Raw genomic sequence first — 14,465 nt, forward strand, 5'->3', positions numbered from 1 at the left:
TGTATATGATGTTTCACATAGACATACCTTGAAAATGGGGTTATGTCTGGCAACAATCAAGAGAATGAAAATATATTTGTGATTCTAGTTCTGTTTTCATTTTGGAAATAAAATAATTTCTTTCTCATTACCAAGGGACAATACAATGTAACTTCTATATCCTTTTCTTTGCTGTCTTTGAAACATCTTTAAAATGACAAAAAATGATAAATATGAAGTGAAATGGTAAACTGGATTCTAATTAAGAATTAAAAACAAAAACTCAAGACTGTAAGAGCTATTTATTCCACTAGCAATGCATAAATTTTTCTGGCTTTTGTAAATTGTTACTCATATTCAGGTTTCATCTTTGAATTTATTTTTCACTCATCTTTGGCAGGCAAATATTTTTATTTTCTGAAGTATTTTATGTCTTAATACATAGAATTGTTGGTTCTTCCTAAAGATAACAAGACACTTGAATTTCTTAAAAAAGAGGAAAATATCTGATGATTTTTAACAATACAAATACCGGTGGGTTGTGATAGGAGCAACTCTTTTTTAAGAATGCAACTAATGTATTGCCCTTTTTTGTGCTATCTGTAGTGACCTTTATTTTTGTGACTCTGTGTTGCAGATATTGTACAAAGCTAAAGGTGAAGATGTGAAACATAAGTACACGATGAGTGCTGATCTCCCTCAGTTTGTCCAGGCAAAGTGCAATGCTTACAATATAAGTGATGTAAGTAAGGTCTTTGGGTATGTGAAGTCCAGACGTGATTAAAGTAATAACAGAATTTTAGAATAGGGTAGGGTTTTGAAAATTTTTAAAGTTAATTTACCACATGTACCATTGGAGTATAGTGATGACGATTCTCTATCTCTTGAGTCTAACTTTTTAAGGGTGGGCAATTCAAAAAGATAACCATTCTTTTTTACAAAGATTCCATTCTTTTTTACAAAGATTTTATTCCTCTAAAACTTCAATTCAGTTTTCCTATTCCATATGTGGAGGAATATATTATCTTCCAGAAAACTGAGAGTAAATGATTTTTTTTTTTAAACAACAAAATTTCCAAAGTAGACCACCAAGTTTTTCCTTGACCTTTCTTCCATAAGGTTGATGGAACAACTGGCTTTTCTCTAGTTGGTCCTTACAGGACGTGCTTTCAGAACATTTATTACTTCCTTTGGTTCCACTCCAGCAGCCCAAGATCCTTTATCAGTATGAATCACAATAAGACTTTGGTGAATAATTAGTGTAGAGTACAATAATTTCATGCTACACAAAATGGGACATTTTGCTAAGGTTGATATCCTAAAACAGCATGTTGTATTGGTGAGACAATACAATATTTCTAGCAGTAGAGGAACCATTTGACTAATTAATGGCCAGCATGCTGACATCCTTTCTCCTTGCCCATCCCAGGTCTGTTACAAACGGGACTGGCATGATTTAATAGCCAAGGGGAACAATGTGATGAGTGATGCTATTCCCATTGCTGCAGCCAAAGCATCAAGAAACATCGCAAGTGATGTAAGTAAAAATTTTAGCTTTTGCCCTTTTAAAACATAACCAAATGTGTGCTGGTGTAAATGATATCACATTGAAAACAATATGTGAATTAATGACATTAAAATTCTAGACAAAATATTGTTTAGAAAACCTGTCACTTTTTAAACATTTTTGTAATTCTTTTCAAATTGGCCCCAATAGTAGAGCTGTCATAATCTGACAGCTGCTTTCTCCCCAGATTTAGAGCCCAAATTACCTTCACTAAAATATTTCCCTGACAGCGCACAATCATTTTCAGTGGGAACACCCTGACTGACACTAACATGTTAAATTCAGATGACTGCTTGCATTATAATTGTCCGAAGAAGGTTGAAAGTTTATTATATTTATCAAAAGTGCAAATTTTGTAAACCAAATAGGGGGGAAGTCCATTTTCCTAGAATATAATTTTGGTTTAGGTATTTTGTGGACCTCTATAATAGAAAATATGTATACTTACACTTTTTCCCATGAGTGAATAAAAATTTCAAAACACACACATCCTATGGACTTAATGTCACACATTATTTCAAAGGACTAAGAACTATCTCCTGGGTTTGAGAAAGGTGAACAAACCACCTATGTGCAAAGACCAGATGGAGGGAGTGGTGTAAGAATTTTACAGCGTTCCTTATTGGGACTGATGGTAGTGAAAATGTGTCCCTTTCAACGTTTGTACATAACTTGAAACATATTTCCAGTTTTAGGTGAAAGTCTGAAACACGATATTGTCTCTTTTTTTGCACCCAGCTTTTTTAAACATGCCTAAAAATTACTTGATAAAACTTTTTTCCTACCAAATCTTTGTTTTTAAATGGCAAGAGCAGAGTATCTGCAGAGATTAGATGGATTTGAATTTTCTTGAATAACAACTGAGGCATGACCAATTAGTGTAATTTGCTGTGCAGCCGATTGCTGGCCCTGCAGAACTTTGGGTTGGTTTTTCCTGAGATAGCCCACAGCAAGCAGTCCCTGCCTTTCCCTTAGCTCCTTTCAGCATCTCCTAAGCTGTTCCAGCAGTGAGGTTCAACAGTAGTTACCCAGAAAAGGGCTAGAGAAGCCTCAATTCCCTGTCTGCTCAGCATCTAAATGATGTCACCTAGAAAGTATTGGTGGTTTTTTTGAGCCATGTTAGGTGACCTTGAGAAAACAGCACAGTAATGTTTTCCAGTCCCCACCCCAAGAAGATATGTGGGCAAATTTCTTGTGTTGGATGTTTTAGAATTTCTTCTGCACTTTTTAATCTAAGAGGCCACTGAGAGCAGAAAATGGAAAGTTTTCTCAAGAATTTCTAATATTCCATGATGTGAAATAACATGGGATTTTGAAAATTCACATCATAGGATATGGGAAATCAAAAGATATCATTCTTATTTTTGGAATATGTTATATTTATATTGTGTGAAAATCCAGTTGTCTTTAAAATTCCATATACTAGTCATCTATAGGAAAATGAAGTCATTCTTTATAACCCAGCACTATATGATCTAAATTTTTTCATTCTCAATTTTCTGGGGTTGAGGGGTGTAGTTTGCATTTCTTGTACAATCCCCAGAAAGTCACTAATGTTCTAAATGTGTGTGAATATATTTGTTGCACCTAATGTTATCAAATTTTGCCTCCACAGTATAAATACAAGGAAGCTCATGAAAAGTCAAAGGGAAAGCATGTGGGTTTCAGAAGCCTCCAGGATGATCCCAAGCTGGTCCATTATATGAATGTAGCAAAGCTACAGTCTGATCGTGAATATAAGAAAAACTATGAGAACACTAAAACCAGCTACCACACACCCAGGGACATGGTTAGCATTACAGCTGCAAAGATGGCCCAGGATGTCGCCACCAATGTCAACTATAAACAGCCAATACATCACTACACCTACCTACCTGATGCCATGAGTCTTGAGCATACCAGGAATGCGAACCAAATTCAGAGTGATGTAAGTATGCGAAACCTAACAAACCCAGAGCATTGTGCTTCCTACTTTAGTTGCCTTCAAAATATACAAAATATTTTAAAAATTCACTTTGAAAATTATTGTTACTGAAGAAATAACAAAGGCATGGTAGACAGTTGTATTTTTAATGGTTTCCTGTACTCCTCTTTTAACCACCATTGTCTTTATTAACTTATGGATCAAAAACTAAGTATATAAGAAACTGATTCATAGTGAGAGGAAATGTCAGGTTACCATCACCAACTTCTTCAATGCTGATAATTATATTGAAAAATAAGAGCATTCTCTTTTTTTTCTAAAGTTGAGTATTATTTTCCAACCCAATATTATACTCTCATCCATGTAAATCTATGTAGTGAGTCATCTAAAATGAACCAGGTATCATGCTGTGTGATTGCAGCATGATTCATGGAGAGCTGCATTGGGAAGGTATTTAGTATTCAAGACATTTCTTTCTGCAGGAGCCAGCTTTCTGTGGGAATCATCTTCTTTAAAAGGAGAAAATAGTGTTTACTTACTGTTGTTCAAAGAAAATATCCCACGCCCCAACTGAGATCAGGAATGGCTTAGGTGGACAGTATGGGTAAAATTCAAAGTTGTGGAATTGTCAGTGATATCAAAGGAAAAGTTCAATTCTCGAAAGAGACTTTTGTATTTTTTTAGCAGTACCCATGGAAATATGTGACCTAGATTTCCCTCTGTATTGTATAATGCATTCTAACAACAGAAGTACTTTTCCTTATTGCCAAAAAACTGGGTAATAAGCTCTATGCAGACTTACCCAAACACTGTTGCAGTCAGGAGCTTTGGACAAGATTGCGTTAATTTCCCCTGGGTGGAATTATAGATTTCAGAAAACTGCTTTGAGTATGTGCTTGGATATGTGCTAATATGAAATTACTCTTTTACAGAATATTTATAAAGATGAGTATAACAGCTTCTTCAAAGGCATTGGATGGATCCCTATTGGTTCTTTAGAGGTTGAGAAGGTTAAGAAAGCAGGTGATGCCCTAAATGAGCGGAAGTATCGACAGCACCCAGATACCATCAAATTCACAAGTGTGCCTGATTCCATGGGCATGGTTTTGGCTCAGCAGAACACAAAGCAGCTAAGCGATGTAAGTGGTTTCTCTTCAAAAGGTTTTGCTCATGGAAAAAGCCCTGCGACCAAGTCATGCTACTCTTCTTAAGTCAATGCATGAGGGTGAACCTATGTTAGCAAATGTTAGCATGAGGGATAATATTCAATAGAAAGTTTTCACTTCTGAATCAACTTGGAACTTCAACATAAAGATTATAGGGGAGGAAGAACAAGGATGTTCCAAATTTGCTTCATATCCCAAATACAGCATGTGCTATTCATAAGCAGAACACCATCTATTGTACATAGAAAATAAATTATTATTATTATCTGTGACTTTATATAAAATGTAAAACAAGCTGTTTGCTGCTTTGAGCTAACAATTTTACAGTTGCATAGAAAAAGGCATAATGACCTAATCCCCTTGCATAACAGCTCTATGTTCCAAGAGGCAGTCTAGAGAGTGACCTCTGGGGAAGAGATAAGCAATTTAATTTCAGAGTCATCCAGAGTCTCATTTCTGAGCTCAGGTATAGCTAGAACTTGATTCTTGGTCAGAGGATAATTATAATGCCCAGTGCTTCATCTCCTTTGGTAACTCCTGGGCTGTTAAATTACCTTCATAAGAAAAAGAGAGTAACTCAAAAGTAATGAGAAGACTTTTTGAGTTTCTAGGTCCAGCTATCAGAAGGTGGGGAAATGTTTTGCATGGCACAGCTTTAAGGATTGTTTATTTCTCAGGTCAGCCCTGCTTCCACATTAAATAGGTATTTTGAGATTAATTTCATTTTAATGGTAATAAAAGGTGTAGATTCTTCCAGTTTCTATTGTACAAAAGCAACATGTTATTTCTCAGTGTTTTTCCTATTAGCTTGGAAAACTGTACGCTCACTAATTAAAATTAGAACTTCCATATCTATATTAATGCCTCCTACCTAGTTACTCAAGCAAAAACCTGGGAGAAACCTGAGACCCTGTGCAGCTCATGTCCAATGCAAGGGCTGAGTCAGCCACTAAGCTCTCTCAGCCACCCTGTTGTAGCACTTGGCTCTCTTGCAGCTGTCCCCAAGCTTCGCCGCTCATCCACATCTCTTATATGGACAACTGCACAACCCATTGTCTGGACTCCTGCAGGGGGTCACACATGACAACCAGAGGACCACCTTAAATATAAATCAAATCTTAGAATTAAAATTCCTTAGTAATGTTTTCATAAACTTAAAGTGAAATCTAAATTTGTTGACTTGTCTGAAAAGGCCCTGGATTTTGAGACTCTCTTCCCCCTCTTGTCTAATTTCTCAGTTCCCTTCTTCCCACCCTTTATTCCGTCAAGTGACTATGCCCTTTCCAGATTCTTGGTTTCGAATGCCCTTCTGACTGGACCCCTTCCCTTTCTTCAGTTTTGGGCATAAGCACAATGTCTGTAGACTTCCACTGACCACCTTTTTCTTCTCTACAGTTGTTCTGCTTATAACACACCACAAATTCTAGCTATGTATTATAGTGTATGTATTTATTTTCTATTCTACTGGACTCCAAGCTCCAAGAAAACAAGTCTGCCTTTTTCGTCATTTTAAATACAGTTTACTATCCTGCCTGGCTCTTAGTGCTGTCCAATAAATATTGGTAGAATGAGAAAAAATATATCTGCTATTACTACCTCTGTGTGATAGTGTGGGCATTCACCTTGTAATTGGAAAAAACACCACAAGCATATCACTTTTTAAAGGAGTATGTGCTTGGTAAAATGTACATTATGGCAGCTAGTGAAATTAAATGCTACCTCCTTCTGTTTTTAGTTGAACTACAAGGTGGAGGGAGAGAAACTGAAGCACAAGTATACTATGGACCCTGAATTGCCCCAGTTTATCCAGGCCAAGGTCAATGCCATCAATATGAGTGATGTGAGTATTTTACCTATTGTCAGTCATCTGGGGCCTCTCCTTTCTAGTTCTGCATAACTTTTACAATGAGAGCTTTAAATGGGAGCAGACTGGATGTGGTCCAGCTTGGACCCTTATCATAGAACATGAGACTAGAGGCTATCTTGAAGTTTTACTTGATGCATAAAAAAGGAACAAAATTGGATATACAAAAATGGAAAAATAGAGTCAAGCACAGTCTTGTAGTAAAGATAAGATTTGCTTTGTATGACTTGTTTCAATTATTTGTTAAGGGTTCTAAAAATTTACTGTATTTTTCTTTAAATAATTAATTAGCCTCTTTTGGGCAGGATGGTGATACTTACATTCATTATTATTAATTATTTCCATTTTCTATTTTGCTAAAATCTAATTTGAAAACATAATCAAACCTGTAAAAAACTGTTCATTTCTGGAAAAATACTTTGGTCATTCTTGCTAATATTTTAGGCTCTCTTATCTCCAAATAAATATTTTGATACCTATTTCTATATTTTTGGTTTAAACTTTTCTTTTTTGGTAAGGAAACAGTACTTTTGTAAGTAATGTTTAAGCTTAAAATTAAAATTCAGTGGCACTACATTTTATATTTCTATTTCAGGATCTATATCTTTAGCAAGTTTGAAATGTTTCATTAAAAGCTATGAAAAAGAAGTATTACATGCCTATTACAGAAAAGTTGGAAAATATTCAGCATTATCTTTCCATTATTTTATTATGCAAACATATATTTTGCAAATGATTGAGGTCATGTTATATACATGGCTTATAGATGGTTTTAAAAGAATCTAAGAGACACATAAAGGATGGACCAATAGCCCTTTTATGGAAATAATTTCATAAATTTTCTCTGTATATCTATATAGATATATATGTTCCATGCACAAATGTTCTCTCTCTCTCTCTCTCTCTCTATATATATATATATATATATGTTTTGTAAAAAAGAACTTGACATTCTGTTTCATTCACCTTTAATTATGCCAAATAACAAAGTACTCTTTCTTTTGTAAAGGCTCATTATAAAGCAGACTGGAAGAAAACTCTTGCTAAAGGCTATGATTTGAGACCAGATGCTATTCCAATTGTTGCTGCAAAAAGTTCAAGAAATATTGCTAGTGATGTAAGTCTCATTTAAAAGTAGTTAACAATCTTATTGTGTATTTTAAAAATCCTTACATAGTACACAAAGATACATGAGTTAGAAAGCAAATAGAAAAATGATAATGTAAAAATATTCTTTAATATCCTGTCAATGTTTTATTATAGTGCTTAACTTAAAATCTTTAAAAATGCAATAATTTGTTACAAAGAAAAAAGTTAAATTGAAATATTTAGAGTTCTCATTAGAATCATTGTTACAAACTTGAACACTGCTCTTTATTTGTATTTTATGAAGAAAAATTTAAGTATTTTAAAAGAAAGTAATTTTTTTATTATATGATTTGCACAAAGAAGAGATTTGGTGAGATATGGCAAATTAGGGTAACTATAGGTTAAAAAGTAGAGTTTAATTAACTACTTTGTATAAATTAAGTTATATATTCCATATGCTTTAATATAATGCCTTGTCACTCATTTGTACGCCAATTCATTTGTCATTTGTATAGTAATTTGCATGAAGGCTTAGCTGAAATGTACTTATGATTATATAGTATTTTATAATTCAAATTGAGACTAGAATCAAGATAAAAAGATACACTAACTCTTTAATAAATAAATTTTAGGAACTTTTATTCATATTCAAAGAACCTACTTATGAGTGATCTAAATTATAGATTATTCCAATCTTATTATCCCAGAGCAGACCTCAAAACTATACCTTAGAAAAATTTTGTTAGATGTTTATTTTAAAATACTGAAAAAATTAGATATTACCTTGATTCACATTGAATTAGGCTTTTACTTGGTTGGTTATATAAATCTAACTTAACTTTAGTATTTTCTGCAATCTGTTCTATCAAACTTCTGTCTGCTCATCTTTTTCATATAGTTTAAGTATAAGGAAGCTCATGAGAAAGCCAAAGGCAAGCATATTGGATTTCTCAGTCTTCAGGATGATCCTAAACTGGTTCACTACATGAATGTAGCCAAAATACAGTCTGATCGTGAGTACAAGAAGGGCTATGAAGCCAGCAAGACCAGGTATCACACACCCTTGGATATGTTCAGTGTGACAGCGGCTAAGAAATCTCAGGAGGTTGCTACCAACACCAACTACAAACAACCCTTCCACAACTATACTCTCCTGCCTGATGCCTTGAACATGGAACACTCTAGGAATGCGATGCAAATCCAAAGTGATGTATGTAACCCCAAATTACTCATTTCTAGCCAGTGGGAGGAAAAAACAAGACCTAGACCATTCCATTTACTTCATTTTAAACCCAAGTGACCTCAGTAAATTAGGGATCTCCTGCAGAACTATGTGTAAAACACACACACACACACACGCGCACACACACACACACACACACACACACACAAGCAAACTTTGGATGTTAGACCTAATATGTGATGTATTTTGGAAAAACTAAGAGGTTCAAATGGGTGCTATATAAAATCCCTTCTGCAAAACTCTGTTACCTTTTACCTCAGAAAGATAATTTTTTTAAAGATTTTTTTTTTGTGTGCATACAGACCTGGGGTACAAGCCAGAGGTGCAGGGGTGGTGAGAGGGTTCACCAGAGACAGAGTGGGGAGCAGAACAGGCAGATGCTGAGGGGAGCAGTGGGTGGGTCAGGTGAGGTCTGCCATGCCATGTGGGTCACCCCTGGGGCCAGGGATCGAACTTGCACTGAAGCAGCTACAGCTCACTTGCAGTGCTGTGTCCTAACCTACTGCAGCACCAGGGAGGGCTAAGAAAGATACTTTTTTAAAGAAAATGTTGGGTCAGGGTTTCCTGCTCAAAATTACCATGACTGTAGTCACTTTTTAGAATTATTTTTCAAAAGATGGTAAGAAGTAAAAACCATGTTATTCTTTTCCCCCCTCTTTGGATCATGAGTAATCATGAGTAAACCTCTGCCCTGACTTTTTCTGAAAGAAAAATCTCCTTTTTCACTTTTAAGAACCTGTACAAATCAGACTTCACCAACTGGATGAAAGGGATCGGCTGGGTCCCCATAGAGTCGCTGGATGTAGAGAAAGCAAAGAAAGCTGGAGAGATTTTCAGTGAGAAGAAGTATCGCCAGCACCCTGAGAAGCTGAAGTTCACTTATTCCATGGACACAATGGAGCAAGCACTTAACAAAAGTAATAAACTGAATATGAATAAGGTAAGGACCTCGGCAAGTGAACCCTCTTAGTGCTAATGCTATTGAGGTTGCAGTGTCACTGTGATCCCCAGCAGCATGTTAATCTTTCTCATGGCTGTGGTATTGGTGGTGGTAGGAATGTACAGTCTAACTTTCATTGCAACGAGGGAGCCCTCACTTACACTGGCCTTCAGGGTACCTCTCAATACCATGCTAAGGATGCAGCAAAACTGGAAAAATCCATGTGGTCTAAGGACAGGGCAGGATGCTATTTATTGATTCAGCGAAGAGGGTTCCCTTGTTTGATTATATATTTTTTTTTTCTGTGTGTCCAGTCATCAGCCCTTCTTACTATTTCATCCATTTTTTGATATCAGATTTAATATCTGCCATGGCTATGTGAATCTTCTTATAGCTCTGTTTCATATATGTGCAGTAATGTGCCTGTCCTTCTTGTTGTAGAGGCTTTACACTGAAAAATGGAACAAAGACAAGACCACCATTCATGTCATGCCGGATACTCCAGACATCGTACTCTCCAAAATAAACCAAATCACCATGAGTGATGTAAGTATATTTACAGCAAAAATAGAAATGAGAGATGTTGAAAGGAGCTAATATTTGATTATCTGTCTTCTGCACACCAACTATTTTGACTACAGGATCCCCATTCTAATGCAAATAACAAATGTTGGTGTCTTTTTATGTCCTATTTAGAAACTGTACAAAGCTGGCTGGGAAGAAGAAAAGAAGAAAGGCTATGACCTGAGGCCTGATGCTATCCCAATAAAGGCTGCAAAAGCCTCCAGAGACATTGCCAGTGATGTGAGTACTTCCATGGGTCCTAGGACAAGCAAATAATAGTGACGCAGCCAAATGTGTGTCACGACTGAAGTCAGCTCCTTCCAGTGTCAGTGGAACTGTTGTCCACTGATACCTTCCTTTACCTTTGAATAATTGTTCATTATTTAATGCAAAGGTGACTGGTACTTGTTAAAAGAAGTTGCTCTTGGAGTAGTCAGATATTTGTAGCCAAGTCCAAGCAATCATAGGGATCCCATAGTTAGGCTTGCTCTTTGCTGTATTTGAAGATACATGATGAGGAGTCATGTCTGCAGCCTTTTCCACTGAGTAGAGAGCTCAGGGGGAAACACTGCTTTCTAAATCACCCTTAAAAATAATTTATTCAGGCCCTCCCTGGTGGTGCAGTGGGTTAAAGCACTGCACTGAGAAGCTAAAGCCACTTTCGCATGAGTTCGAATCCCGCCTGCCCCAGAGGAGACCACATGGCGTGGCAGACCTCTCCTGACCCGCCCGCTGCTCCCCTCAGCAGTGTACTTCGTAGATCTGCCTATTCTGCTCCCCACTCTGTCTCTGATGAAGCCTCTCACCCCCCCTGAGCCCCTGGCCTGTACCTCAGTTCTGTATGTACAAATAAATAAATCTTTAAAAAATAATAATAATAATTTATTCATACATTTATTTAATTAATATTAACATTTCCTTTCCATGAATTCAAATCTGGCAAGAAATTTGAAGCAAAAAAATGTTACTGTACTCCCAGCTCTTCATGAGCAACTCTCTTTCTAAGCTTAGAGTAGTTCTAAAACCCTACATTTGTGACAAAGCCAATAGAATCTAATGAATTATGTTTGCTCTTTTTCCTTTACTGCCCTCATTATCATGCTGTCTTTTCTGTCCACAGTACAAATACAAACAAGCCTATGAAAAAACCAAAGGAAAACACATTGGTTTCCGGAGCCTGGAAGACGACCCCAAGTTGGTGCACTTCATGCAGGTGGCCAAGATGCAGTCAGACCGGGAATATAAAAAGGCATATGAACAATCCAAGACATCCTTCCATACACCAGTGGACATGTTAAGTGTGGTGGCAGCCAAGAAGTCTCAAGAAGTGGCCACCAATGCCAACTATAGGAATGTGATTCATACCTACAACATGCTTCCTGATGCCATGGGCTTCGAGTTGGCCAAAAATATGATGCAGATTCAAAGTGATGTATGTAACTGCCACAACCTTTGTAGAGTACTTACTCTGTATAGTAAAGAACTCATGAATAATCTTAAATGACAAAATCCTGAAAGAAATTTGTGTGCCGTTTTCCTAAAAAAGGATCAATTGTAGAAACAAAAAAAGTTATTTTCTACTTTTGTTGTTATGAGCATTGTTGGATGTGGAGGGAGCAAAAACAAATGAAGTTTGGTTTCAGAAAGAATGTTAAAGGAAAGGTGTCTAGCAAAGAGACTTAGAAGCGCCTGATAAACAAGTAAGAGGGAAAGCAGAGGTAACTTGATATTCATCCATTCCATCAGTACTTTTTATTCCATTACTTTCAAATTTCTAATTGCCTATTTTATTGATGAAATAATGAGGAAATGATGATTGAGGCTTCTCATAACATGAATGTGAGGAAGACAGAGAAGGACAGAGCCAGGTATTCAGCTATAGAAGCCATTTGATGGCTGGAGGAAGTGAATTTACATTAGAGTCCAAAGGCAGGCCACACCAAGTCTACATAGTTCTCTTTATAAAAGCTGAGATATTAATTGCCCAGGGGTACATAAGGGCCCAAATGAAAGGATCTACAGTTACAATTGTAGAGAAAAATGGGAGTTGAGAGAGTAAAAATGAAATTAGCCCAAAGTATCACTAAGGTTTCTGGCATACCAGAGGAACTTGAACAGTAGCTGGTGATCTGAGACTTGTAGTCCAAGAGATAAATGTGGTCCCCATAAGTTATCCATTAGCCAAGAGAACTTAGGATTTTCTATAAGAAAAGACAGCATAACCACCTTTCTCAAGATAACAGCCACATGGTAAATTCATCTACTTGGTATTCTTAGCTCTTTTGCTTTTTGACGATGTTGAGAAAGACAAATCATGAAGATATTACTACTCATTTTTAATTCCTCATGCAAGGAAATGTTAAAATGATGAGTTAGAGATAAAAAAATATTTTTTTAAACTTTGAGTTACTGTTGGTTGAAAATTAAAATGGAATTTGTTAAATACCCTCTTTATGTCCTGGGAATTTTTGGATTCTTCTCATCCATGAATTTCTCTTCTTTTCAGAATCAATACAAAGCTGACTATGCTGATTTCATGAAGGGCATAGGATGGCTCCCCCTGGGCTCCTTAGAGGCTGAGAAAAACAAGAAAGCCATGGAGATTATCAGTGAAAAGAAATACCGTCAACACCCAGATACTTTGAAGTATTCCACATTGATGGATTCAATGAACATGGTTTTGGCCCAGAATAATGCCAAAATTATGAATGAAGTAAGTGGTTCAATCATGCAGTGCTTCCTATGAATCACAAAGAATCCTGGCATATCTTGTTTACATTTGTCTATAGGTTTTGCTAAATAGTTTTAGGGCATTGTAATTAGAGCTTATTCTACCTTGGAAATGGGCTCTGTAATTAAAAATAGAAATTAATCCTAGTTAGTAGCTCCCCTCCCTACCTCCAGGTATCAACAAACATAACAAAATAAATCAGACTCTCTTATATTGCAAATCGTAGAAAAATGAATCTTGTTTGTCTACAGGGAATTTGAGTATAAGTTCATGGCCCTGAATTAGAAGATTGTTTGCCTGATAATAACTGGGTGTTGCAGTTCACCTCTGCTTCTCAGCTGCTTTGATGGGATCAGAGAAGATTCCTAGGTTATGTAGCTATAGCACATTCTGAGCCAGGACTTTCTCTGGGCCAAGAGCAATTATTTTCTACCAGTAGTTTCTTGATCATTAATTAATCCAGCGTTAGGAAATCTGTACTGCATTTTTATATTTATTAATCATTAGTTGATGTAGGTCCAAACAATGTATTAGCCTATAATATTTGTAAAATGCAAATAATAAAATACCTTTGTGATCAAGTTGAAAGCCATCCCTTTGCTCCCATCCACTGCCCATTGCAGAGTTGAGGAAACTGTTGCCCAGGCAAGGTACCTCCTCTACAATCACACAGCAGGCTAGTGGCTAGGTCTGAACTAAAAACAGCACTCTGATGACTAGCTGTTGCTATTTTCCACTAAAAATTGTGCTGTCCACCATAACCAGTGTGGTGATTTAAGTCTATTACAACTTCACATATTATCTATGCTGGCTGCTTTTACACTACAACAGACTTGCGTAGCTAATAACAGATATCCTGTAACTCACAAAGTCTAAAACATCTCCAGAAGTTTTCTAATTAAACTTGCCTAAAACAAAGCATTTTTTACCTATCAGACTTGCAAGATTAAACGGTTGTTTTATGTATAGTATTAGGAAATTAATGTAACTTCTAGTCACTATTTTGTTGATATTAAAAGTCCAGGTGCCAGATGCCTTACAGAAACCCTTATAAATGTACAAAGATATATGTACATTATGCAATAATGTTTTTGGCATTTTGGTATCTTAAAAAGTAAACATTAAGATAGAATTTGGAGTGCAGAGCATTTTTGAGGACCAGAACCTATGGGAGGAGGACAGGATGAAAGGATGAGTTCAGCTGTGACAGAGTCACTCAGGGGCTGCGAGTGCTTGTGACCAGCCAGAAACACCCTGAACTGAGTGAGAATGGCCAGGTCTTTATACTCCCCCTTATAAGTCACTGGTTGTGGTCACCAGAGAAAGATGGTTATGAACAAAGCCCCAAAGACTAACGCAGGTGGTAACTGGAAGGTGTCTGCCAAAATGGGGCAGCAA

General features: G+C 36.5%; 1 protein-coding gene across 1 annotated transcript in view; it reads left to right on the forward strand.

The window, feature by feature from the left end:
- NEB (nebulin) overlaps nt 1–14,465 on the forward strand; it is a 183,818-nt gene that overhangs the window by 47,620 nt on the left and 121,733 nt on the right. The window contains exons 34-45 of the mRNA XM_004674880.2: nt 617–721; nt 1,409–1,516; nt 3,162–3,473; nt 4,403–4,609; nt 6,372–6,476; nt 7,510–7,617; nt 8,488–8,799; nt 9,566–9,772; nt 10,214–10,318; nt 10,469–10,576; nt 11,457–11,768; nt 12,843–13,049. Of these exons, the coding sequence (XP_004674937.1) occupies nt 617–721; nt 1,409–1,516; nt 3,162–3,473; nt 4,403–4,609; nt 6,372–6,476; nt 7,510–7,617; nt 8,488–8,799; nt 9,566–9,772; nt 10,214–10,318; nt 10,469–10,576; nt 11,457–11,768; nt 12,843–13,049 (2,196 nt within the window). The remainder of the gene's footprint in view (nt 1–616; nt 722–1,408; nt 1,517–3,161; nt 3,474–4,402; nt 4,610–6,371; nt 6,477–7,509; nt 7,618–8,487; nt 8,800–9,565; nt 9,773–10,213; nt 10,319–10,468; nt 10,577–11,456; nt 11,769–12,842; nt 13,050–14,465) is intronic.

Source organism: Condylura cristata, unplaced genomic scaffold (genome assembly GCF_000260355.1).
Source record: "Condylura cristata isolate star-nosed mole 26May11 unplaced genomic scaffold, ConCri1.0 scaffold00002, whole genome shotgun sequence".
NCBI lineage: Eukaryota > Metazoa > Chordata > Mammalia > Eulipotyphla > Talpidae > Condylura > Condylura cristata.